General features: G+C 43.0%; 2 protein-coding genes and 1 long non-coding RNA gene across 3 annotated transcripts; 2 read left to right on the forward strand and 1 right to left on the reverse strand.

The window, feature by feature from the left end:
- Positions 1-5966: 5966 nt before the first annotated feature.
- LOC127000650 (peptidyl-tRNA hydrolase 2, mitochondrial-like) lies at positions 5967-11218 on the forward strand. Its single transcript, XM_050864613.1, has 4 exons — positions 5967-7280; positions 7837-7991; positions 9068-9253; positions 9575-11218. The coding sequence occupies exons 1-3, from the start codon at positions 7085-7087 to the stop codon at positions 9212-9214; spliced, it is 498 nt and encodes a 165-aa protein (XP_050720570.1). The 5' UTR covers positions 5967-7084; the 3' UTR covers positions 9215-9253; positions 9575-11218.
- Positions 11219-13004: 1786 nt separating this feature from the next.
- Positions 13005-14451, forward strand: LOC127000653 (uncharacterized). Its single transcript, XR_007754366.1, has 2 exons — positions 13005-13888; positions 13981-14451. It is a non-coding gene; the product is annotated as an uncharacterized LOC127000653 (long non-coding RNA).
- A 308-nt stretch (positions 14452-14759) lies between these two features.
- On the reverse strand, positions 14760-26618 carry LOC127000652 (proteasome subunit beta type-1-like). The gene is made up of 5 exons (XM_050864614.1): positions 26435-26618; positions 23403-23592; positions 18481-18610; positions 15677-15831; positions 14760-15190 (listed from the first exon to the last, which is right to left on the reverse strand). Exons 1-5 carry the CDS (start codon positions 26515-26517, stop codon positions 15053-15055), a joined length of 696 nt encoding a protein of 231 aa, XP_050720571.1. The 5' UTR covers positions 26518-26618; the 3' UTR covers positions 14760-15052.
- Positions 26619-26882: the final 264 nt, after the last annotated feature.

Raw genomic sequence — 26882 nt, forward strand, 5'->3', positions numbered from 1 at the left:
TACCTTCCACACACATGTCATGACCCTCTGTACCTTCCACACACCTGTCATGACCCTCTGTACCTTCCACACACCTGTCATGATCATCTGTACCCTCCACACAACTGTCATGACCATCTGTACCTTCCACACACTTGTCATGACTCTCTGTACCTTCCACACACCTGTCATGACCCTCTGCACCTTCCACACACCTGTCATGACCCTCTGCACCCTCCACACACCTGTCATGACCCTCTGCACCCTCCACACACCTGTCATGACCCTCTGTACCTTCCACACACTTGTCATGACCCTCTGTACCTTCCACACACTTGTCATGACCCTCTGTACCTTCCACACACCTGTCATGACCATCTGTACCTTCCACACACCTGTCATGACCCTCTGTACCTTACACACACCTGTCATGACCCTCTGTACCTTACACACACCTGTCATGACCATCTGTACCTTCCACACACCTGTCATGACCATCTGTACCTTACACACACCTGTCATGACCATCTGTACCTTCCAAACACCTGTCATGACCCTCTGTACCTTCCACACACCTGTCATGACCATCTGTACCTTACACACACCTGTCATGACCATCTGTACCTTCCAAACACCTGTCATGACCCTCTGTACCTTCCACACACCTGTCATGACCCTCTGTACCTTACACACACCTGTCATGACCCTCTGTACCTTCCACACACCTGTCATGACCCTCTGTACCTTCCAAACACCTGTCATGACCATCTGTACCTTCCAAACACCTGTCATGACCCTCTGTACCTTCCACACACCTGTCATGACCCTCTGTACCTTCCACACACCTGTCATGACCCTCTGTACCTTCCACACACCTGTCATGACCCTCTGTACCTTCCACACACCAGTCATGACCCTCTGTACGTACCTTCCACACACCTGTCATGACCCGCTGTACCCTCCACACACCTGTCATGACCCTCTGTACCTTCCACACACCTGTCATGACCCTCTGTACCTTCCACACACCTGGCATGACCCTCGATCTGTACCTTCCACACACCTGTCACGACCCTCTGTACCCTCCACACACCTGTCATGACCCTCTATACCCTCCACACACCTGTCATGACCCTCTGTACCCTCCACACACCTGTCATGACCCTCTGTACCTTCCACACACCTGTCATGACCCTCTGTACCCTTCACACACCTGTCATGACCCTCTATACCCTCCACACACCTGTCATGACCCTCTGTACCTTCCACACACCTGTCATGACCCTCTATACCCTCCACAAACCTGTCATGACCCGGCCTCTGTACCTTCCACACACCTGCCATGACCCTCTGTAACTTCCACACACCTGTCATGACCCTCTGTACCTTCCACACACCTGTCATGACCCTATGTACCCTCCACACACCTGTCATGACCCTCTGTACCTTCCACACACCTGTCATGACCCTCTGTACCTTCCACACACCTGTCATGACCATCTGTACCTTCCACACACCTGTCATGACCCTCTGTACCTTTCACACACCTGTCATGACCCTCTGTACCTTCCACACACCTGTCATGACCATCTGTACCTTCCACACACCTGTCATGACCCTCTGTACCTTCCACACACCTGTCATGACCCTCTGTACCTTCCACACACCTGTCATGACCCTCTGTACCTTCCACACACCTGTCATGACCATCTGTACCTTACACACTCCTGCCATGACCCTCTGTACACTCCACACACCTGTCATGACCCTCTGTACCCTCCACACACCTGTCATGACCCTCTGTACCCTCCACACACCTGTCATGACCCTCTGTACCTTCCACACACCTGTCATGACCCTCTGTACCTTCCACACACCTGTCATGACCCTCTATACCCTCCACACACCTGTCATGACCCTCTGTACCCTCCACACACCTGTCATGACCCTCTGTACCTTCCACACACCTGTCATGACCCTCTGTACCCTCCACACACCTGTCATGACCCTCTGTACCTTCCACACACCTGTCATGACCCTCTATACCCTCCACACACCTGTCATGACCCTCTGTACCTTCCACACACCTGTCATGACCCTCTATACCCTCCACACACCTGTCATGACCCTCTGTACCTTCCACACACCTGTCATGACCCTCTATACCCTCCACACACCTGTCATGACCCTCTATACCCTCCACACACCTGTCATGACCCTCTATACCCTCCACACACCTGTCATGACCCTCTATACCCTCCACACACCTGTCATGACCCTCTATACCCTCCACACACCTGTCATGACCCTCTATACCCTCCACACACCTGTCATGACCCTCTATACCCTCCACACACCTGTCATGACCCTCTATGCCCTCCACACACCTATTATATGACTATCTTCCACACACCTGTCATGACCCTTTGTACCCTCCACACACACAGTCATACTCTTCAAACACATAGTTTGAAGTTCTCAAAGCATGTTTTTGGCAGTAAATATGGGCAGCTTTATCAAAAAACACTTTTTTTTACCCCTCTTAACTATACCATTTTTAAAAAATGCCATTTTACACACCAGAGTTGCAAGTTCTGTGCTGCCAACCATTGCAGCTATCACATTGCATGGCTTCCTGGCGTGGTCTTACGTCTCCTTCACACACTACACATAGAAAGGTATTCATTGTAAATGGCTTGAAGGCTTGGAAATGTCTTCTCTGTACTCCCAGAATTGTAACTGACTGAAGGCATTGTGTTGATACTGTCGAAAGTTCTCTTAAACTACTGGTATACACACTACCAGTAAACAGGCAGTTAGGCCTATTGTGTGAGTTGAGATTGTGGAAACGAGCTGTTTATAAACAGTTCCTAATCCATTGGTAAACAAGTAGTTATAGGAGCTAAAATGTAAAATATTAACTGGCCTTAGATCGGTGCATTCAGGCTTGGAGTGGTGCATTAGGACTAGGCCTGTGGTGCATTGGAACCTTATACGTGGTGCATTCAGGCCAAGGGTTGGTGCATTTAGGCAGTGGTGCATTCGGGCAGTGGGGCATTAAGACCATAAACCGTTGCCAGCATGTCGTGCTAACCCTCACGACTCCAGACTCCCGTCACGACGTCGGCGCAGCATTCGGCAAAAGTCTCAGGACCTCTTTCAAGACATGCCCGACCCTTTCAGGCTTTCACATCAACACCCAAGACCTCACGTACGCAAGAGTCGTGGGTTGTCGTGGCCCAGAGTCGGCACAGTGTGAACGGGGCTTTACAATAAGAAGCGATACAAAGCGTCACAGGTCAAAAGAAGATCCAGATTTATTAGAGAGATCAGTGAATTTTGGGATAGCTTACCTGTCAGTAGGGCGTCCTGACACTCTGGGCCTCAGTGCGCAGCTACGTAACCCTCCGAGCGTTGCATGCGTGTCGCCCAGCAACACTGTGTTCGTAGAGGAGGGAAGGCAACACAAACAAAATAACACACCACGCCGCGCGCCACTGATCGAAGTAGCGCGGGTATAAATAATTTCCATTCCTTTCACCCCCTATTTTCTTTTTCTTTCTCTTATTTCTCTCCTTAGAAATGTTGATTCATTTCTGTATTGTATTTATACCCTTGCCTTAATTCACCCATTCCGTCCCTTTCGGTGTTAAAGAATGTACTTCTTATTCAAGGGGGTTGCATATAAGTTTATTCCCTCGGATCCTGGCTTGTTTGATTGATTGGTTTATCGATGGTTTATTGTTGCAAAAGTATCCAACATAGGAGAAGGGAGCATTATGCCATACCGACCACCATACAATACATAATGTAATTTGCAGTAGGTATATACACGTTTTTCATAACATTTGCGAATCCCATTATATATTGTCTACTGGTGTACGGTAAATTCAATACGTCTTTGACGACTAAATAATATCATATCCCCGCGGTCGCTGCTTATTGCGTCACAGGTAAACAAACATGAGCAGCGACCCGCACCGGCGGCAGCGTGCGGCCCCTGCCGAGGACGAGGACGAGGAGGACCCCGTGGAGGCCATGATATCCAAGACGGGCTGCCTCGAGAAGCACTACGCCGTCCAGGTGAGTGCGTGGCGGGCTGCTGCAGGGGCGGCGAGGCTGACGAGGCCCAGCACTCCGGCGGGAATTACAGAACACCTTATCTTGTCTATTCTAAGTTGTTTCAAGAAAGCTCATGTAGTGGACCCGCAGTAATCTGGACTGGATCTTAATGCGCAGGGCACCTGTACAGGTTCCGCCACTGTCTTGTCTTGATCTTATGGCATTAGGTTACTGTTTAATAACTCGGAGAGTTGTATAAGAAATTTTCTCCATACACACAGAGTTGAAGAGATGGTATTTTGTTGAGACAATGGACATGTTATCAGTCAACATCTTTATTTCAAATTCTGTCTGTATGGATAAATTAGGCCCCAAATTCAGCTATGGTACTATTTTTTCTTCATGTAAAATAGTAAATGTGGTACAAAATATGGATTAAAGTTGAGGAAAAATCATGTGACCTGGAAACGGGTGCTGATTGATCGTGACGTCACAATGCAGTCGGCAGACCGCCAACCTTGTGTTACTCCGAGATTTCATGTTGTGGTGTATGTTTCTAGTGGCTAGCATTGCCTGGAGATATAATCCGCAGTCGTTGGTGATTCGTGCCAATGTGCAAGAGTGTGTGTATATATATATATATATATATATATATATATATATATATATATATATATATATATATATATATATATATATATATATATATATGGACAAAAGTACTCCACGTAAGATATTTCTGTATGTGCTGCAGTAATTTTCTTTAGTTTCCCCTTGGACTAACTTTTCATCATGAACTCAGCTATTCTCTCTACTGTCATGTCCTCTGATCATAAAATATTGGTCTGTATTCGTTTTCTTCTTATTCATCTTCAGGCATTGATTCTCTCTCACTGACGTTCCAGAGCCATTGTTTTCTCTAGGTTAGGCTAGGTAAGTTTCCATAATACTAATATAAATTCAACCTTGATTATCCTCTTTAGTTCCCCCTCAGACCAACTTTTAATCGTGAACTCAACTATTTTCTGCAGAGCAGAGGCGAATCGGTTTGATTTCACTCCCATTTTAATAATATAACACATTTTCAACACTCTTAAGGTGTTCAGTAAGCACCTATAACATACCTGTTGGGTGCAGTTTGGAGCTGGAGTGGCCATAGCTAATAAAAAAACAATGGACACAACACTGGTACTGTCGTCTGCTGTACTCCGCTTCAGCCTGATGATGTCATGAGCTAATGGTGGCTTCTCCCCGTGAGATGAGGAGAATTTGAGATATCTCTCCAATATCCAGTCAACTAGTGATTTATAGGACGTAATATGTGCACTACGTTATCATTGGTACATGGCACAATGCATTTCTAGGCTCTTCCCAGAACCGGAAATATGTCCATTGGGGGGAGATGAGAGATGAAAGAGGGATGCCAATGAAGGGGTCAGGAATATGGTGTGATGTAAGGTGTGGGAGTGAACAAGCCAGCATTGATGGTTTGTGGACTGGGCCAGCTCCAGAAACTCCATAGTCCATCACAGTGTCATTATAAGCACCCTACCCAAACTGTACGCTACTTAAAGCTCAGGTTTTCTACTAGGCATCAGATACTAAGGAAATTTCCTGTATGTCTTCTCATATTTCTTAGTGTCAATATGAACACCAGACACTATACAACAAATTTTCACTCTTTCATATTTGGTTTGGGAGCTTATGACCCCACTGTGTTGGACTGTGGGAGTGGTTGTGTATTCCAGTTTCAAGAATTATTAATCCTATATATAGTACCAGTAACACAAGAGATTGTCTGATGCACCTGCCCCTTCCAGTTCTGCATGGCTGACAACAAGGACTGGCGCAAGTGTCAGGAGCAAGTGAAGGACTTCCAACAGTGCATCACAGAGTTCAACAAGAAGAAATACCAATAAAGAGGCAAAATAAGACTGTGCGGCTCAGTGACTCAGTCCATTACATCAGACTACACGCACAGGGGGAAGGGCAAGCATTCATACCATTCTCCCTTCTGCTGTTTTTGCTGTCAAGTGTGTGAAAAGTTCAATGAAAGAAAATGTAAATAAGGAACCGAAACAAATTTATTCCATTCTGTGAAGAAGAATTATTATTTAAAAACTTTCCTCTGCTGTCTAACTCCACTGACTGTTGAGTGTGTAGTAAGTTCCACATGAAGAAATACAATTAAGAAACCAAATCAAATATACACTCACAGATGTTCATTCCACTTGTTGAAGAAGAATGGCTGAATATTTATTTGTCTAACTTCACTGACTGTTGAGTGTGTAATGATTTCCAAAAAGAGAAATACCAAAAAAATTGAAACATAACACTCAGAGACCATTCTTTACATTGATGAACAACTGTCAGAAACGCTTGTCTGTCTGATGCAAACTGAGTGATAACTGTTAAAAAATCCACATGACTCTTGAACTTCTTGAAGACTAAAGTGGCAACTGTGTGGAAACTGGCATTGCGTCTTTGTGTATCTTATGACAACTTGATACCCGAGGGAGCATGATTCACGTGCTGTTTAATTTCCTGTTGAATAAGTTAATAGACGGAATTATCTGTAGTATTGGAAGTGTTTTGTTTGAGCTGTGTGACTTTCAGATCTTGTTTTAGGGAGGAAAATTAGTTGTGTTACCAGATATTAATAGCTTGAAAGGTTCATAGCATTGGAAACATTGCATTTAAGCTGGATGACTCTTGTATTTCTTGTTTTTGTTATTAGTTAAGACTTCAGAACATAGAAAGTTGTATTACGAGGATGGAATGATGCACTAAAATAGAAACGGATCAACAGAACCACACAAACACACATATTCTCCTTTTCCCCCTCCCCCCTTCTCCTCCTCCCCCCACACACACACACCTTGCTTCTTTCTTCTTTTCTTCTCCCTTCACAGACACATAAGCTCCCTCTCCACTTTACCTCCTCCTCCACCCCCTTCCATTTTACCTCCTCCTCTTTACCTATTCCTCCACAGTCACTCACCAAACACCCCCTTCCCCTCTTCCCCCTCCCCACTGCTCCTAAATGGCCACACCCCAAGACTCTGCCCCGTTATGGTGGCCGGCAGCAGGCACTGTGGCCCTAGCTGGCTCCTCAGTGGTGGCCGGTCTACTGCTGGGCCAGAGGCTAGTGGGGCCAGTGAGGAGACTGGCGACACTGGCCACGCTGGGCCCCACCAAGATGGCCATTGTGGTGCAGGCGGATCTAAAGATGGGCCGAGGTGAGTGGGTGTTTGGCTTGGTTTGTTATTGCATATTATTATTTTCCAATACTACCATTTTTTTTTCTTTTTACTTTTGTATGTGTTATGCTTTTTTATTCATTTATTTTATGTTTCTTTGTCTTACTCTCAACATTTAGTTCTTTTTTTTGGTTTGTTTGTTTTGTGCTGGAATGTGATTGTTTTTTTATTTATTCATTTATTATAATTTCTTTGGGTATTTCTCTCACTTTATCAATCTCTCTCTCTCTCTCCCTCTCTCTCTCTCTCTCTCTCTCTGCATATGTTTGTTTGTTTTCCTCTAAATGTGTTCTCTCTCTCTCTCTCTCTCTCTCTCTCTCTCTCTCTCTCTCTCTCTCTCTCTCTCTCTCTCTCTGCATATCACTTAATAATCTAATTTGCTGAGAGACAATGTTCTCACACATGCACACACACTACTGACCTCTTCACACAATACTAAAAATTTGGATAAGTTCAAGACACCATACAATAAAATACAAAACATTACAAACTTGACTTCTATTTACTCTTCCTCCCCCTTTTCTCCCCCTCCCAGGCAAGGTGGCAGCCCAGTGCTGTCATGGGGCGCTGGCAGCTTACCGGCAGGCCCAGCGACGCAGCCCACAGCTCCTGCAGGCATGGGAGGACAGCGGCCAGCCCAAGGTGGTGCTGAAGGCCAGTGATGCCGAGGAGATGCAGCGCTTGGCCACGGTGAGGATAGCGATCATTATTATTGTTTGAGTTCATTATCATTATTATTATTATCATTAGTAGTAGTAGTAGTAGTAGTATTGTGGCCGCTCTTTACTTTTGTCTGTTGTGGGAGCGGTGAGTAGCGGGCTCTTCTTTTTTTACTATGCTCTTTTTGTTGCCCTTGAGCCGTCTCCTTTGCTGTAAAAAGAAAAAAAGGGTAGTGGTAGTGTTATTGTTACTATTATTATTGTTTTTATTTTTGTATTTATCTGATTTTGACTTGCTTTATCATTCTTGTTAGCAGTAGTATTGTTATTGTTACTGTTTGTTTTTTGTTTTTTACTCATGTTTTTATCTTATTTTGCTTTTGTTTTTCATGTTTTTATTGATCTCTTATTTATCCTGCTGCTGGTGTTGTTTTTCTTGGTCTATTTTTAGCTTTTTTTGCTCATCATTGATTATTGTTATTATTATTATTGTAGTTATTGTTTTCATTTATGTTTATATTCTCTGTGTTTTCTTTTTTTATATATTCTTATTCCCTTTGCTTGTGTTGTTATTTTTTCATCTTTTTTTTACAGTTTTTCTTTTATCAATTTTTTTGTGTCCCATTTTTTATTAGTGTTGTTAGTACTATTTTCTTCTTGTTCTTCCTCATCTTGTTTTTCCACTTCTTGTTTTGATTCTTAACTTCAGTCTCTTAAATTATTATCCTTATAAGAAAAAGTTGTAAAAGAACTGTTCATTGTACAAGCATGTAATATCTCTCTCTCTCTCTCTCTCTCTCTCTCTCTCTCTTGTTTTTATCGATATTATTTGCATTATACCTCGTTTTATTTCTCTCTCTCTTTCCTTCCTTCTCTTGTTTTTATTGATATTATTTGCATTATTCTTCTTTTCTCTCTCTCTCTCTCTCTCCTTTTATTTTTATTGATATTATTTGCATTATTCCTCATTTTATTTTCTCTCTCTCTCTCTCTCTCTCCAGCCATTCATAATCTTTCTCTTACTTTCATCATTAACCATCCCCCCTTCCCCTCTCTCTCTCTCTTTCACCCCCAACTCATCAGCCCTTCCATCTCCCTCACACTCAGGAGGCAGAGAGTCAAGGTGTGCTGGTAGTGTCAATCAGGGACGCCGGACGTACGCAGGTGCCCAGTGGCTCTCTGACAGTGGTTGCGATTGGCCCGGGGAGGTCACCCGATGTGGACAAGATCACGGGTCATCTCAAGTTGCTGTAGAGGTCGTTAGCAGGTCATCTCAAACTACTGTGGTGGTTGGTAGGTCTTTTCCGCCTATTTTAGGAGTTGTTAGGTCATATGTTGAGATACGTTTGAGGTCATTAGGTCATCTTAGGATATTGTAGAGGTCATTCGGTCATCTTAGGTTACTGCAGAGGTTGTTAGGTCATCTCAGAATACATATGAGGTCATTGGTAGGTCATCATACGCTACTGTAAAAGTCATTAGGTCATTTTAGGTTGTTGTAGAGATTGTTAGGTCATTTTAGGATGCAATTGAGGTCATTGTAGGGTAGTGTAGGTCATTAGAAGGTCATCTGAGCCTAGTGTGGACGTTACAAAGCCCCTTTTTTTTTTTCAGAAGTCATCTCAGGCTGTCCCAACTAAGGGGCATCATAAAGAGGTTTTGGTAGAGGTCATTCATGTATACAAGTCAACAAAAAAATAGGAATGCTGTACAAGTGCTGCTCCTGGAAAGAGGATTAAAGATACAAAAGAAGACAGAAAATCTAGTCAAGACGCATGAGGATGTAAGCAAGGGTGTGGAGTTGGAGGCACTGGAGTCCCCTATTTTTGGGCAGTGTCAGTCAGTAAAAATGTCTGTCTGACTCCTTTTCAATATGTGATGTGGTGCGGCTGGGTGTGGTGTGGTGTGTGGTGTGGCGGGGTTTGATTTGCCTACCACTGTACTGCAGATGAGGGGAAAGGGGAGGGGATTGGAGTCGGAGTCAGAGCCACAACCTTAAAATTTTCTGGAGTTGGAGTCGGGAATTGAAATTTGAATGTGAGGGCACCACAAGAGGTCAGTCAGTCATTCGGTCCATATGTGGCAGCTCAGGAGAAACAGAAATTTACCAGCTCTTTTCCCCGTCCATGAATCTATCTTAACCCCCATTCGGGACTTGTATATGCATTAACTACACATCTACCTCATTTTTCCATTGTACGAGCAAGTAATATATATACAGTGGTACCTCGTGATTCGAACGCCTTTCAATTCGAACAATACCCAATTCGAACACATTTCTCAAACAAATTTAATCTTCCAATTCAAATGTGCGTCGCAATTCGAACACAAACAAGCGGCTGCAGACAAAGCCACCAGTGTAGCCAGGTCAGTGAATGTAATACCGCAGACTCCAGCCTCAAAAAACGCCAACCTGCGACTGCCATTTTTTCCCGCACACTCCCTTGAAAAATAGCCCAATTGCGCAGGAAAAACGTGCACCTGGCAACGCTGGAAACCACTCTTGTCAGTCACGCTTGCTTTGAACGCCACTCATTGTTGTTCTTGATATTTTTTGCATACTTTCTTGAAATTAACTCTCATTATGGCTCCCAAGAAGGTGAAAAGTGACAGTGCAAGTGGTGGTAGGAAGCTTAAGAGTTGTAGTTTGGAAATGAAGAAGGAAATAATACAAAACCAGAGAAACTACCAGCATACCTTTCATCATCACTGTCATCATCAGCACTCTCCATATCCGTCTGTTTTTCCTTCCTTCGTGATCCAATTCCTTTTCTCTTCGGTGTATTCCACCCCAAATCATCTTCCCTCCCACTCATCTTACAACCAGGTCAATAATAGAAGACGAGAACCACAGTGAACATCACCCAGGCCCTTTGTAACCACTACTCTAGGCCCCGTTGGAAACAGCGCTGATCAGTGTGGAGCTCGCCAACCATACGTCCTTTCTCCACTGTGCCCCACAAAATGCATTTACATGTGTTGGCAATATTTAGTTGACAATATATATCTGGTTGACAATATTTGAGTGATCTGGCCACAGGGCACAACTTAAACCCATAAAAATGTTTAAAAAAATGAGGATTTTGGGGCCTGGAATGGATTATTTTTTTCTACATTAATTTCAATGGGATAAATTGCTTCCTAATTCGAACATTCTCAATTTGAACAGCCCAAATGAACCAATTAATTTTGAATCACAAGGTACCACTATATATATATATATATATATATATATATATATATATATATATATATATATATATATATATATATATATATATATATATATATATATATATATATATATATATATATATACATCATCATCATCATTTCATGGACGCCTGCTCCTAGGAGCTCCCACCAAGGGATGGCCACGGCAGAAGAGCTTCCAACTTTCTCTATCCAGACACTCCCTCCTTGCCTGCTCAAAGTCTCTCAAAGATCTTTCCCCCCTCTCCCTAACATACTCTTGCACCCTATCCCTCCATTTCACTGGAAGTCGTCCTCTAGCATTCCCTCCCTCTATCTCACTCACATACACCCTTCTGGTCATCTTACTCTCCTCCATTCGCTCCATGTGGCCATTATAATATAATGTTGTGCGACACCGACCGGGTGTCGCCACACGTACAGTCATACATACACATGTACATTATAATATACACATTACACTGTCGCTTCACTTCTTCCACCACTCCTCACTTCTTCCCTTCACCCCTGTGACACATTGCAAAATGCTTGTACACACTTTCATTACTCATTCCATCCATTCTACTCACACCACAAGCACTCCTCAAATAACTCATTTCCACTGCCTGCACTCTAGACCTCTGACTATCATTCCAGGCCCACGTTTCACTTGCATATATGAGGGTTGGTACTATTATTGTATTTCTCAAATCCCTCTTTACCTCCATGATCACACTTCTGCCATTCATGATTCGTCCCAAAGACCCTGCCACCCTTCTTCCTTGCAGTGCCCTTTCTCTTATCTCTCCCTCCATACCACCATGCTTACACATAACTGATCCAAGGTACTTAAACTCATTGACCTCCTCCATTTCTTCACCATTCAAAATTATTTTGCATTCTTTTTCACATTCAATTCCCACTCTATATGGGCATACAAAATCTACAACCTCCCTTCTACTTCGCTCACAAACCATCACTTTACTTTTGTTGACATTTACTTTCAGCTTTCTCCTATTACAGACACTATCAAAAACACTGACCAAATTTTGTAGGTCACTTTCATTTTCTGCAATGAGCACCGTGTCATCAGCAAACAGTATCGAATTCAGTACCCACTTCCTTCCCTCATCGAACAGTCTTACTCCAACTTCTCCAACTTTGCCCTTAATTTCTCTAATAACACCATCCATATAAATATTGAATAACCATGGTGACATGACACACCCTTGTCTTAAGCCCACTTTTATCTCAAAATGTTCACTTGTTTCTCCAGTAATTTTGACATATGCAGATGCATCCTCATAGAAGGACTTTATTGCAATTTTCCTCCCACACCATAAATCTTTAAAACATCCCACAATGCAATCCAATCGACTCTGTCATAAGCTTTTTCCAAATCCATGAAGGCAGCGTTTAGTTTCTTTCCTTTTGCTATTATTTTTTCTACGACCATCCTGAAGGCAAATATCTGATCCACACATCCCCTTCCCTTCCTGAAGCCTCCTTGTTCTTCACTGATTTTCTCTTCTGTAAGTCTTTGCACCCTCTCTATTATAACTTTTCCATATACCTTTCCGGGTATACTCTATAGCTCCCACATTCCCCTCTCCTGCCCTTCCCCTTGTAAACTGGGACAATGATGGCTTTCGTCCAGTCTGCTGCCCCCCCCCTGCTACTTCACATATCTTGACCCTCCATATAACAACTACATCTCCACACTTCAAAATATATATATATATATATCTAGATATATATATATATATATATATATAGATATATATTTATCTCTATATATATATATATATATATATATATATATATATATATATATATATATATATATATATATATATATATATATATTACCTCCCCTTCCCCCCATTCATAATCTTTCCCTTCTCTCACTCCGTACATTATTTGTGGACCAGTTTCTGCCTATTCTCTTGAAGCTGAAATAATCAAACTAGGACCTATTACTGCTATTTGTTCCATTCTTCCACTATCCCATTTGCAAACCCGGTCTTGTCCGTCTCCTTAAAAGTGAATAGTCTAAAGAGTATCTATTGTTTTGGGTGCTAATGTCTATTCTGCATAAATGTTCTATCTGTAGTATTTTTATTAACTACCTTTTGAAATTGTTCCATTTATCCACTACCTACTTTGTGAACCAGTTCCTGCTTATCTCCTTAAACCTGTATAAATCTGTATAGTATCCATTGCTTTGAGTTCTGATGTCTTCTAACATTCTATCTAATATTTGGATTAACTTCTCTGCTTCTTAGTTTGTTCCATTCATCCACTGATCATTATGTTACTCTGTTCTTGTCCAGCTCCTCCTCTCCATGTCAGGCTATTGTAAAAAGATCTTTAGAAATTGTTGTACAGATCACCTTAAGGGGCTATTACACTGGGCAAATTTTCCGTGAATCTTCAGTCAAACAACGATTTCCGCTAGCATGGTTCTCATTTGTTTCTTGTTATTGCTGATGATGATGATGGTGAGTAATACCATCGTCCTTCGGTGAAATCTACCGTAGCTTTGGAAGATCGTGGACACGTCAGAAAACCACGGAAATGTGAGAACCACGCCAGCGGAAATCGTGGTTTGACTGAAGATCCACGGAAAATTTGCCCAGTGTAATAGCCCCTTTAGGTTGATGGAAGTCAGTTTGAGTAGTTTATTGCAGAGGTCAGGTTAGTCTCTATTGTAAGGTCCTTAGAAGTTTTGTTGAGGTCACCTTTTGCTGGTAGTATAGTCACAAGGAGCAGTATGTTGCAGAGGTCAGGTTAGGATCTGTTGTAAGGTCCTTAAAAGTTTTGTTGAGGTCACCTTTTGCTGGTAGTATAGTCACAAGGAACAGTTTGTTGCAGAGGTCAGGTTAGGATCTGTTGTAAAGGTTATTAAAGAGGTCATGTTAAGATCTATTCAGGTTTTCTGAATGGGTCATCTCAGGTCATTAGAAGTGATTTGCAGAGGTCATTTTAGGCTGTAATGAAGGTCTGTTGAAGTTTTCTGTAAAAGTCATCTCAGGCCATCTGAAGTCCATTGCAAAGGTCATTTTGTGTTGTAAAGAAGGTCTGTTGTTGTAGAAGTCTTACTGGAGTCATGATCAGCTGGTGTGGTTTGTTTTGTGAATAAGTTTGGCACACATTTGTTACTTTGTGGATGTTCTCTTCCAGTTGTTTTATATAGTAGAGTAAAAAAAAAAAAAAAAGTCAGGGCTGGTACACATTTTGAGATTTTCTTTTCATGTGATTGTGTGTCATCATACTGACTTTTTTTTTTTTTTTTTTTTCCTCATTTGATTATGCAGGGATTTGTATTGATTGAAGAGTGAAAGGGTTGGTGCAAACTCCCCTTCCAAGGCTGATATCCATGACTTAGAAATATATTTGTTCTGGAAGAGTAGCAACAGTAGCACACCCCCCACAGCCCCCCCCCCCCCCTGTAAACATACTGTAGTATCCTTGTAATGTAAAAGTTGACACCCCAAACTTGCCCCCCTCCCCTCCCAAAAAAATCATGTAAATATTTTACTTTTTCATGAATATGTATGATGTCTACAACATTGAATTATTTTTATGTATATAGTAAATAATTAAACAAACTTATAATTCTTTATTTTCATTTATTCAAAAAAATTCATTCATTTCTGAAAGCATGTCCTCTTCACTTCTTAAAACAAAATAGAAATAAAGTCACAATTGGGAGAGAAAACTCGCAAGTCTTCCCTAAGCAACTTGTATCTCCTGGTAAATGTGGCTGCACTTAATACTTAACACCAAACCCTCTTTCTCTGAGAGGGAGGACAACAAAAACCTAACCCTGACACTGGCTGAAGAGTGAAGGCAGAGAAAGAGAGGGAGAAAGAAAGAGAACAGGGTGATGAGGTTGTGTTAATCACGTCTGAGCTTCACCATCTCCTCGGTCTTGCCCTCCTTGGTGATGGTGTGGATGATGATGCCGTCGCCAGTGTTGATGTCACGCTCGGCAGCAGAGATGAAGGCATCGTGGATCAGCTGACGTGCCAACTCCTACAGGTGTTGAGAAAAAAAAAAAAAAAAATGAAAGTTCTACCTCAACTTTTCTAACAAATGGGAATAAACTTGCCTATAATTTGCAGGAATCTGAATCAGGACAAAGTGCACTGTGCAGTAAATTACATTAAAGGAGATGCAATAATTAAAAGATACACAAATATTTACTGTAAATGCACAGAAACTATTTAAAACACAGTAAACATTAAAATTTGTCATGAAATCATCTAATGTATGTATTTCCCAAGACAACTTCACATTTTAGTCCAGATTTCCTGAAATTCTGATTTTTAAGTCAGGTATGTGTAGCAGACATGGCAGGGAGAAGCTGCATCTGAAACTAGCAGTGTTTTGTTGCTGTGTTGTTTATTACAAGAAAACTGAGAATTTGAGTTTCATAAAGTGTCACGCGCCTGAAATGGTGCAAACAAACTGGCAAATATATCTAGTCTACAATGAAAATGCCTTGAAAACACTGCTCACCTTGGTCATCTTGGGAGGGTCGACACCCTGCATGTTGAGTGCCGCCACCTGGTTGTCGAGCAGCGGCTGTATCTGGGCCACGGAGGCACCGGTGGCACTGAAGGTCAGCTGCTCCATGTGGCCCACAGGGTCATAGTGGTACACAACACCCTTGCCTGTGTGTTTTTTGGGGTCAATAAATATATCTATCCACCTATCTTTATCTATGTGCTAGGAAAAGGAAACTAGTGATAAAGGTTATCAATCAAAAGGGATGAGTGAAGATACTGGCTACCTCTTACACCTTAAAGGAGGGGTGGAGGCATTATGTTGGCAAGTTCAGAGGAGCGGCTACCATAAAAAGTGATACAGGTAACTCTCAATTTACGCAAGTATTGTGTCCTTGAAGAGTTCACGTAAATCAAAAACAATATAAATCAAACAAGAGGTAGGTTTCTGTCGAAAAATAAATATTCACTTTATTCAGTGGAGAGAGAGAGAGAGAGAACATCCATATCACTGAGATATCCACTCAGGCACTCAGTCTCAGCCTCACTCGTGTGAGAAAGAAATGAGGGACACCATGAGCGACTGGCTAGTATGGTACCGGTACCGAGGAGTCTGGTACCGGTACTGAGCAGTCTGGTACCGGTACTGTACCGTAAAGAGGTTTTGCAGCCGACGTCATTATTAGGGGTATGGGGGTAGCACAGGCCTGCACAGCCATCTTGGTGGTCAGTGGCGGTGGTCACTTATCAAAGCAAACCTTCGTGGCGGCTGCACAAATGCTCTGTGTGTTCGTCATGGGATACGTATGCTGTGTGGTTGGATGTTCTAACTGACACGGGAGAGATGCTGTGTCATTTTATAGATTTCCAGCGAATCCAGAAGGACGGGGGAAGTGGACAGCAGCTGTGAGGAGGGAAAACTGTCGGCTGTCTGCTTCATCTCGACTCTACAGTGCTCATTTTGTCAGAGGTAAATATTACAGGCAAGACTGATTAGACTATTACATGAGGTAACACTCATTTAGGTATTGCCCCGGGTCCCCTAGCTTATTGTGTGGCAGGGGATTACTATGGAACGGGATTTACATGAGCTGGCGGAGGTAAACACGCATGGCAGCGTTCAAGCAGGGGAAGAAAATAGGAAAGGAAATTCAGTGGAGTATATAAGTGTACACAGGGAAGTGACCCTCAAAGAGTGCGTAGTGTAAGGTGACTTGCTGTCACCTGCCCTCACCTGTTTGCCTGCCTGTGCTGCCTACCTGGGCATCACTGGTCAGCAACAGGAGATCGGCCAGGCAGAGGGACAGCCAGTCAACCGACCAGCCAGACAGTCATCCAACCAACCAATCAGCCAGTCAACCAGCCAGCCAGCCAACCAATCAGCCAGTCAGTCATCCACTCAACCAGTCAGCCATCCAGTCGGTCAGTTAGACAGACAGTCAGTTTACCAGTCAGCCAGCCAATCAACCCACCAGGCAACCAGTCAACCCACCAGTCAACCAGACAGCCAGTCTACCAGTCTCCTCCTCCAAAAGCACTGATTTTTTCGATGTATCTTAGCTTTGCAGCATTCTCAAGCGATCTCGCGCAATCACTTAACAAAAATGATGCTGAAGGTCCTGCCATTTGCCCGCGGGTAGTGACTTGGGGATGGGGCACACGTGGTCCGTCTGCTCACTCTGCTGGGGAGGTGATCACCAATGGGTTTGCATACGACGCACAAGGTGCAGACGACGCTATTTCGTGACATCACTGCAAAACCTCTATAGCTGGTACTGTGATATTAGAAATATGTATTTTGCTACTGCGGCTTTTCATACTTGATGCGAGCCCTTCTCATACATTGTTTACATACGGGACCTTCAGTCTAGAGCAAGCGACGGCTCCACGTACACACGCATGGATCTTGCTGGTAATTATTATTAAGTTTCTTGTTGTTTAGGGTATTATTTATTAGGAATTGATTGTGTGCTCTTGTAGGCCGTGTGTTCTATAACTGACAAGTGTCATTTGTTTACTGGAGTGTTCATGGGGAGAGTTATGTTGGTACTGAGAAGTTATGTTCTGTTTCCAGACTGTATCAAGGTTTTAAGCTAAGTAAAGCTTGGGTAGCCGCATCCAAGTGTTTCTATATCATCACAGGTACTGTTAGTACCGGTACTGGTACCTGCCCACCCCTATTGTTGAGTAGCGTGGCAGCATGGGTTGTTCAAGTGGCGCATGGGAAGAATTGACCTCAGCTGTGTGGCCACCGCGCCGTGTGAGTCCAGTTGCATGAGACATCCGGTGGCCACTCCATAAAATATCGCGTTTAAGTGAAAAAAACATGTAAATTAAACATTTATATGGATTTATATGGATTTTGGACCCCACGTTATTTCAAAAACGCGTAAACCAAACGCATAAATCGAGAGTTACCTGTAGAAGATAACAAGGGAAGCACTTTATGCATTGTTACTAAACTACCAACACATTCACTATCTTCCCTTCCTCATTTAACTGTAAAGGAGAAAGCTCAAGGGCTAAGCAAAAATAATAATAAATAGATGGATGAATAAACAAGAAATGCTGCTTCGATTGTGGGAATGTAAAAAAAAAAGTAGTTAGGTAGGTGGCAACACACACACACACACACAAATAAAACTCAATCAAATCCAAAATACTAACTCAAAGCATAAATGAATCTCTCTCTCTCTCTCTCTCTCTCTGTCTGTCTGTCTGTCTGTCTGTCTGTCTGTCTGTCTGTCTGTCTGTCTGTCTGTCTGTCTCTCTCTCTCTCTCTCTCTCTCTCTCTCTCTCTCTCTCTCTCTCTCTCACCCTGCTCGTCCACCCCTGCCAGTATGTTGGACACGTAGTAGGGGAAGAACCTCCGCCAGTAGAGCATCGTGGACAGCATCTGGGCGACAGCGGTGGTGGGCATGGTCTCATTGTGTTCATGGGAGTACATCTGTGGGGGTGGGAGGGCAGAAGTTACATTGATGGACTTAACACTTTCGCGCACGTAGATGTGACATACACGTCAGTATAATTGTCTGGTCAAAGAGCACAGCTTATGACTGACACAACTATCGCGTCAATGATACAAAAAATCACCAAAAATTCTGTAATTCTCATTAGCGCGTGATACTTGGTCTGTAGACAGGCTAGCGCATGTCGGCTCAAGATAAGCTGATAAAACCCTATAAATAAAACCCACACTGGGACCTGATAGACGCATTATATTTCCTTGCCTCCCATACTTGGTAGGCTACTGCTCCATTGTGTATATAAGGAGAATTGTAAAACTTTGTAACTACTTTACAATTCTCCTTATATACACTGAAGATGGTGGCAGTGTCCACCGAAACTGTTTGGTTAAAAATATAACTCTATCGTCTCCCAGTGTGGGTTTTATTTATACATCAAGAAATCACGTCAGTGTGATTAGCCGCTCTGATAAGACCCTTCTTGCCGGGAAATTTTCCTGTGTGACTGGTAAAAATCTCTTCAGTTGACTCTCTCTAGCGGTTGCAGATGGGTTAGTGTGTGGCGGGGGGCAGGGTTACCAAAGATTTTTTTTCTTTGGAGCCTAACTCATCAACTATACGTCACATAAGAAATTTGAAACTACCCTTGTATAGGTAATGATCTGTTCTTTAAGATGAAACCATAAAAAAGCTATGACAGTTATGGAGACAAGTGGAAAAAAGTGAACATTTTTGAAAAAATCTAGTTCTTTCATTTTTTTCAAATTTATGACCGTTATAATTGGTGTATCAAAATTCCGTTTCTTGCACTAATGAGCTCATAAATGTCCGCTTCTTTTGTTACAGAACACAATTTGTTATATCTTTACTCCTATGTGAAAATGTGAGTTTTTTATTTCAGGAATCGGTTTGCATCACTTCAACTCACAATATCTCAGCAAAATATAAAACAAACTATTTTTTTTCTTTCCATATGAAAGAGCTTACAAGTTACAGTGGAATGTATGTAGTTTCATAAAAGTGAATCGAGCAAAAAGATTCGATAAATGAGTTTTGAAAAAATTTTTACCGTGCCTCCCAATAGGCGGTTAGGTGTGCATTTTGGACGAGAAAATCAGATGGGAGGGTGTGCACGAAAGTGTAAAAGTTTTCTGCATAATTTTAACCCGTTAGCAGCAGAGATTATGTTTCTTAACCCCAGGGTGCCAGCACCATGTATCTATGGCGGCGGGTAGGAGCACGCTGTATGCCAGTGCCGTTTATGTACGGCGGCAATTTAGAAAAATCGCCATGGCCTTATTTGGACTGAGAAGCTTTTCATACTTTGTCAGGACACTATTCATACCTTTACCCCTCCTAGTCACTGATCTTCACCCCCAACCCCACCAAGCCTCTAGGGATCCCGAGGGTAGGGGTCCCTTTCCTGACCTGACCGCAGTGCAGGGAGGATGTCTCGCCTCGCAAAGCATATTTTGCGAACTTTGCTCGTGCCCTTGATGAAGCCCCTAGTGACTTCACGGATAGTGATTTGAGTGACTTTGAGTCTGATAGTGACCTTGATAAAGATTATATATATAGTGATAGTGGTAGCTCAAGTGGTGAAGAAAGTGAGGTGCCAACGCCTCGCCACTCGCATTATGCCCAAGCAAGGAGGGTTTTCAAACCGTCTGCTGCCTCTCAGGCCAAAAGGCCGAAGTTTGATAGACGAGCTCCTTGGGGCGAGAAAGTCTACGGGATATAACACTCCAAATATCGGAAAATTCCGTCGCCTAGAAATCATGGAAATTTTAAGAAGTGAGTAGTCGAATGTATCAAGTATGTTGTTTAATCATTCTGAACACTTTTCCGCAAAAAAAAAAATCCAAATTTGCTTGGCACCAGGGGAAGGTTTTTGCAAAAAATGCGTGGCACCAAGGGAGTTAATGGTCCCTCTAAGCGAGAAAAATGAGAAAAAAAAATCATCACTCACACAAACCATTTCATAATATATATCAAAGCATTTGTGATCAGTTTATGTATCAGCTATTTTGGGGGGTTTATATCATGGCACAAATTTGGCCCATTCCTGCTACACGGTAAAGTCACAAATTTGGCCCTTCCTGCTACCGGGTTAAGAGAAATACCCCAACATGAGGGAAAAGCACAACCTTGGCAATCATGAAAGTGGATCAAACTGGGAAGGAAGAAGGGAAAATGAATGTTGTGGATTAGAGATGGAATGGAAGAGTGAATTAGGGAGATAAGAGGAGCAGGAGTAAGAGGAGGAGGGAGTACAAGTGGTGAGGGGTAAGGAGCGATGTGAGTAGGTAATGTTGATGGCTTGGCAGGGCACAGAGGAGGAAATGGAAGGATGGAGTGGTGTAGAATGAGGAAAAACGTAAGATGGGGTGATGGATTGGAAGAAGGAAGAAAGGCATAATATTTAAAGGAGATGAAAAATATCTAACCGAGAAGATTTTTTTACATCAATGAAAAGAGCTAAAAGGCATAACAAACAATAAACAAAAGCCTACCAAAGCTGCTCCAATAATGGAATAAAGAATGAGAGGCCAGAAGAGAGATCAATTTCAGTTGGAAAGGTGTCTTGATACTTCCCTTTTGAAAGAATTCAAGTCGTAGGCAGGAGGAAATACAGATGGAAGGAGGCTGTTTCAAAATTTCATGGTACAGTCGTCCCTCAAATAGTACAGGGGTTAGGGACCCAGGACCCCCATACTATTCAAAAATCCATATAAAATTTGTGCCCCCCTAGAAGCACTCCTGGGCTCGCTTACAGAATCTGGGTCCCGCCTGGCTCAACTGTTACCCATGGGCCCAAGTTGCCAGTTATGCATTTTCTGTTGTAGTCACAGTGCAGTGTTACCACGCTGGGGGGGTCCAAGGGGGTCGAAGCCCCCCGTTAGAGGTCAGGTTATTCAAAGTTCGGTTGGAGTAGTTTAAATATGAGTCCCTTAACTATATAATATGGAGGCGTAATGTCGCATTTTGGAGGCGTGAAGTCAATCTCCATAATTACCGTTTCGTATCTTATTTCAAGTATGATTTAGAAAGCAATAGAAACTGTGGTAGAGAGTAAGAGAGAGTATAAGTGTATGACATGGCTCATTTGCTGACAAGTGGAAGGGAGTGCTGCCAGAATGGCTCATTTGCCCAGCGTGGTAACACTACAGCAGAAAATGCATAACTGGCAACTTTGGCCAGCGAGTAGAAGCTGAGCCAGGCGGGACACGGATTCCATAGGGCTGCCCACTCCTGCCCACCAATTTCTTGTTTAAGGTAGGAAAATGCCTATTTATGTATTTATAATAGGTTAATTTATGAACAAACAGAAAAGGACGGCCTTTATCTCCACTCTTGCAGCACTCTTGGAGTATTGGCAGTTACTGCGGCAAGAATTTCTTTTACACTATGATAGATACATCGAACACTGCTCTCATTCACATGGTATGCTCTCCCTATCGCAACTTAACTTATACCAAAACATAACTTCTACTAAATCTGAATTCTTCTGCAAGGTGAAAACCTTTCTCAAACGCTTTGGGGTGCTTTCAGCAGATGTTTTGGCTTGTCTCTTGGGTCCCATGTTCATGTTATATGGTAATGGAGAAATGTAGCTAAGGTTGTGCACACACACACGGACTTAGGGAAAGCGCATAGGTTTCTATCTGGCCGAACAGTGTTCCTGATGTTGTGCACACACATGGACTGAGGAGATGCGCATCGGTGGCAGTCTGGTAGAACAGTGTTGTCACTCACGTCATGGCTACTTGGTGTGACGTGCGGGAAATTTAAAAATCCTAAAAAAATCTATGAAAATCTGTATCAAATTGAAACCGTACTATTTGAGGGATGACTGTAAGAAGTCAAGTGCAGCGGGGCTGTGGGAGAGGTGGAGACATGCAGTTAGCAAGTTCAGAAGAGCAGTCAGCATGAAAATATCAGAAGATGGAGGGGCAACAAGGCAGTGGAGTTTAAGTTCCACAGTCACTTTTGTTTGTTTTGATCCTTACCAATGAGCGGCGATCACCGCTATAGTATTTCCACGTGAAACTGGCCGATGGGGTAGTGGCGGCTGCGGGGTTAGCCTAGGCCCGCATCTTACCACACACTTTCAACACTTCTCGCTTCCTCTGCAGCCACTGCTACCCCACTGGCTAGTTTCACATGGAAATACTATAGCGGTGATAGCCACCATTAGTAACAATCAAAACAAACAAAAGTGACTGTGAAAGCGGCCCTAAGAGGTAAAAGACTATCAGTAAGAGGAAACGATAAGATGAAGAGCCTTTGACTCTAACCTGTCCAAAAAAAAAAAGGCAGTGTGAGTGGAGGCCCCCCACACATAAGATGCATACTCCATAGGAGTAATTGCTGTTGTAATTAAGAAGCTTATAAAGCTAAAATAAATAGCTGCATCAAAAGAAAAGTGACAGTACCAAGATAAGATAGGACCTTAAAAGCTAAGAAGTACTGAGGAGGAGGAGGAGGAGGGGGTATGAGTGGTGTGAGTTTTTTGTCACTTCCTCAAGCTGTAGGAAATCAAAGGTGAGAAAACATCAAATCTGGCCACCAAACAAAAGCAGACAAACAACCACACCTTTTGAAAGCTCAGGCCACAAACCAGAAAATATAGGAAAATATATAAGAAAAAAAAATCAGTCGATCAGTAAATAAATAAATATATACAAAATGTTGTCCTTTCTTAAACTGCAGTAATTTAGAATGAAGTCAACCCATAAGAAACAAAATCATATACTCGTGCTGGGTACTCACAGTGATGCGATCCTGCAGCACCTTGGAGAGGGTGAGCACATCTGCCCAGCAGCCCGAGGAGGCCATCATGGTGTTAGCGGTGAGGGGGAGCACCTTGCCCTGGTCCCGGGACAAGATGTTGAAGCCGCGCGTCAGCCGAGTATCACTGGCGATCATCACAAAGTCATCCCCGGCAATGGCGATGGATGTGCTGTGGGGGGTGGGGGAGGGGGAATGAGAGGTGAAGGTCCTTCCTATAATACTCCTTTATCCTATGTAGTCATTGGCTATGGACCGGTGTGGCGGACTGAACGTTCCCCCCTGTTCCCCCCTCTACTGCGCATGCGTCGACCTGTGTTTATATGCGCTACTCGGCCCACTCCAAAACACTGGAAAAATCGGTCCCCCCGAGCAACGTTGCCAGATTGTCGTACTCAGCCTTTTATGTTTGCCGATTTCCGACCCAATAAACTGCTTTCATCACCCAAATAACTGCCTTCATATATGGATATCGTTTAAATGGTTAATTATTGGTGCTTGTTGGCAACAGTTATAGCCAGAAACCGGTAATTACGCGGCTCTGGAGTACGATAATCTGGCAACGGTACCCTCGAGCCCCGAGCTCGCCTGCCTCACCTCAGCAGCCACACCCTTTTTTTAGTATGGTATCTTACCTATATACAATAGGTACAGGATGTAAGCCATGAAGTTGTGAACTCATCTTCCCAGCAGGAGCAGAAGGCTAGCAATCCTGCCCTCCTATATGTGTATGTGATCCTGCGGCAGTGAAAGGCCGACAGTCCTGCCAGCCCTCCTGAGTGTGTGTGTTTTGTCTTGCTACAAGATCAGAAACGGTGTGAGCCATGCCATGAAAGGGAAGAGCATGCCGTCCCAACCCCCAGACAGTACAGAGTGTGATTATACAACTAAGGATACAGGATAAGTAGCACCAGGAATAAAAAAAAAAACATTATATCCTTGCATGTATCGATATTATATTTGGAAAAATGTATGTATCCCTGATAATAAAATTTATCTATATGTGCTTAAATTTAAGTGAATGGAAGCATAAGAGAGTAAAGTGAATGGAAGCATAGTGAGTAAAGGTCTAAAAAACGCTATATCCTTGTATCTATATTATATTTGGAAAAATATACTTGTTGTATGTATCCCTGATAATAAAATTTATCTATATGTGCTTAAATTTAAGTGAATGGAAGCATAAGTTGTGTAATGTGTAACCCCCCAGACCCCCAAAATAAACTATAAGCTAAATCCCCCACACACAATAATGAACATAATCAAGTACTGGCAGATCTTTCGTAATAAATCTGCAATCGCTTCTTCAGACCTATTTGTTCTAACTCCTGATCTACCCACTAGAGTCCACCAGTACAAAATAGCCTCTCAGAATCCCTGGTCATCCTTCAGTCTCTATCTATTTAAATCAGCACTAGCTCATCATATAGGGGTAAAGCTTTTAGAATATCACTACATGGACTATAGCTCTTCATCTTTAATATTATGAATTTTATTACGTTGATTGCGCATCTGCAGAGTGCTGGCTTCCTAGAGCCCCCGCCTCATCATGTGGATTTTGGGGTCGGGAAGCCTATCCTAACGTAACCTGGTGGGCGCCTCCCAAAACATACTAACCTAAGGGAATTGTTACAGTCTTCATAATATTAATCTAGAGCATATAAAGGTATTTTGTAAAGGATTGGTGACCATAATTATTAATGTGGCAGCAGTCTCGCCTAGGAAATAACCCCAACAAGTGATACAGAAAGAAGGGAAACCAATTTACTGAAGGCTTTTAGTTGTACGTTTTGATACCGTTGATGAGGATTCAGGCCCCGGTCCGCCGCCGCAGCAGCGCTCCACAGGGCCGCTAACATTATAACAGTAATATTAGCACCTAAAGTTGTCTTCAATCCTCATATTTGTTAAGTCGTAGGACTTAGTGAATAAGTAAGTCTTCAGCGCTTTCTTGAAGATTGCCAGACTGTCACTGTTCATAACATCCCCGGATAACTCATTATATAGAGCCGCGGGGCACTCTTCTCAAATGCTCTGGAAACCCAGTTCCAGGTTCCAGGGCTCTTTGAGTCTATACCGTTATATCCTGTTGTATATTACAGATAGTGTGTTCAGATATGAGTAAAAAAAAAATCGTTATACACAGTGGAAAATAACAGGCATGCAAATGACAGAATAAGGAGGGGGGACCGATGTCTCGTCGGGGGACCGATCAGTCTGCAGTAGATGCGGGCCAGCTGGTCCCCCCTTTAAATGGGGCGGGCCAACACGGGTCGGCACATGCGCAGTAGAGGGGGGAACAGGGAGGAACGTTCAGTCCGCCACACCGGCAACAGTAGAGGAGGCTCATATCACGTCCAACCCCACCATAGGGAATAAGTGGACGTTAAACGATGATGATGATGATGATGACAGTCATTATATACCAACTACTTTTCCAACAGGTGCCATAATAGATAAAATTTTCTTCCAAGTTAACAATCATATTGTACAAACTAGAGCAAGTGTGGCACAACTTCTCAACAAGTTGCCTTCTACTCTTCATTGTGTAAATGTTTATTGTCAATCACTGGTTCTAGCCATAATGCTATTTGTATTGGACTGCTTGCAGTCCACTAGGCATGGCAGTCCTACCAGGGGAGTCTTATCAAATAAAAGTCAACCATTTTACATGACAGATGCATTCCTGAACAAGCCATGTAAAATTAGTCTTGCGTAATATGAACTTTTTCAAAGAAGAATTCTGTTTATTAAAGGGTTTTACTGTCACTCTTTTTTTTTTTAATCTGTACAACCAACAATTTGAAAACATTACATCAGAAATGTCAACCACAGGAGTGGGTTGGGTGTAATTCTGCATTATATAAAAAAAGCACCTCCCTATTTGTCTAACTCTAGGCCTAAGGCACTTCAATTTTCTCCGACGTGCTAAAGGCTAACCCAGGGCACCCCGACCCCTGCATCCCCCCCCCCCCCTTCCCCGGGGTAAAGTGAAATGCAGGGGCGCGCCTCACCCGCCGTTCTCCATGTAGGGGCTAAAGTGGTGCTTCCGCGGGTCCCGCATGTAGTCGGGCTCCATTGCCATCTCCAGCGCCATGGCTCACGGCGGGCTGCTGAGTCTCTGTGAAGGCAAGACGAAGTCACTCCACACACGGGCCGGCCACAGTGACTCGCAGACCCTCGACTTGATGCAGGCTCGCCGAGGCCACTGTCCGATTCTCTTATCGTATTCTTTATTTATCCTTGTTACTACTGTTTTAATCACTAGTTACACCATTTTGAATATAGTTGAATATTTTTGTCTAGTTAAATTTATGTAATGTGAATATTATTGGCTACGTTGTTGTGTGTTTTGGTGGAATTTAACTGCCGCTTAAGCCAACATTGTTACACTCGAACATCGTTATGTCGAAGTTATGGGATGTAAACACTCCTCACACACACAGCAACTATCTTGTAATA

The sequence above is a fragment of the Eriocheir sinensis genome, chromosome 19, assembly GCF_024679095.1.
Source record: "Eriocheir sinensis breed Jianghai 21 chromosome 19, ASM2467909v1, whole genome shotgun sequence".
Classification (NCBI taxonomy): domain Eukaryota; kingdom Metazoa; phylum Arthropoda; class Malacostraca; order Decapoda; family Varunidae; genus Eriocheir; species Eriocheir sinensis.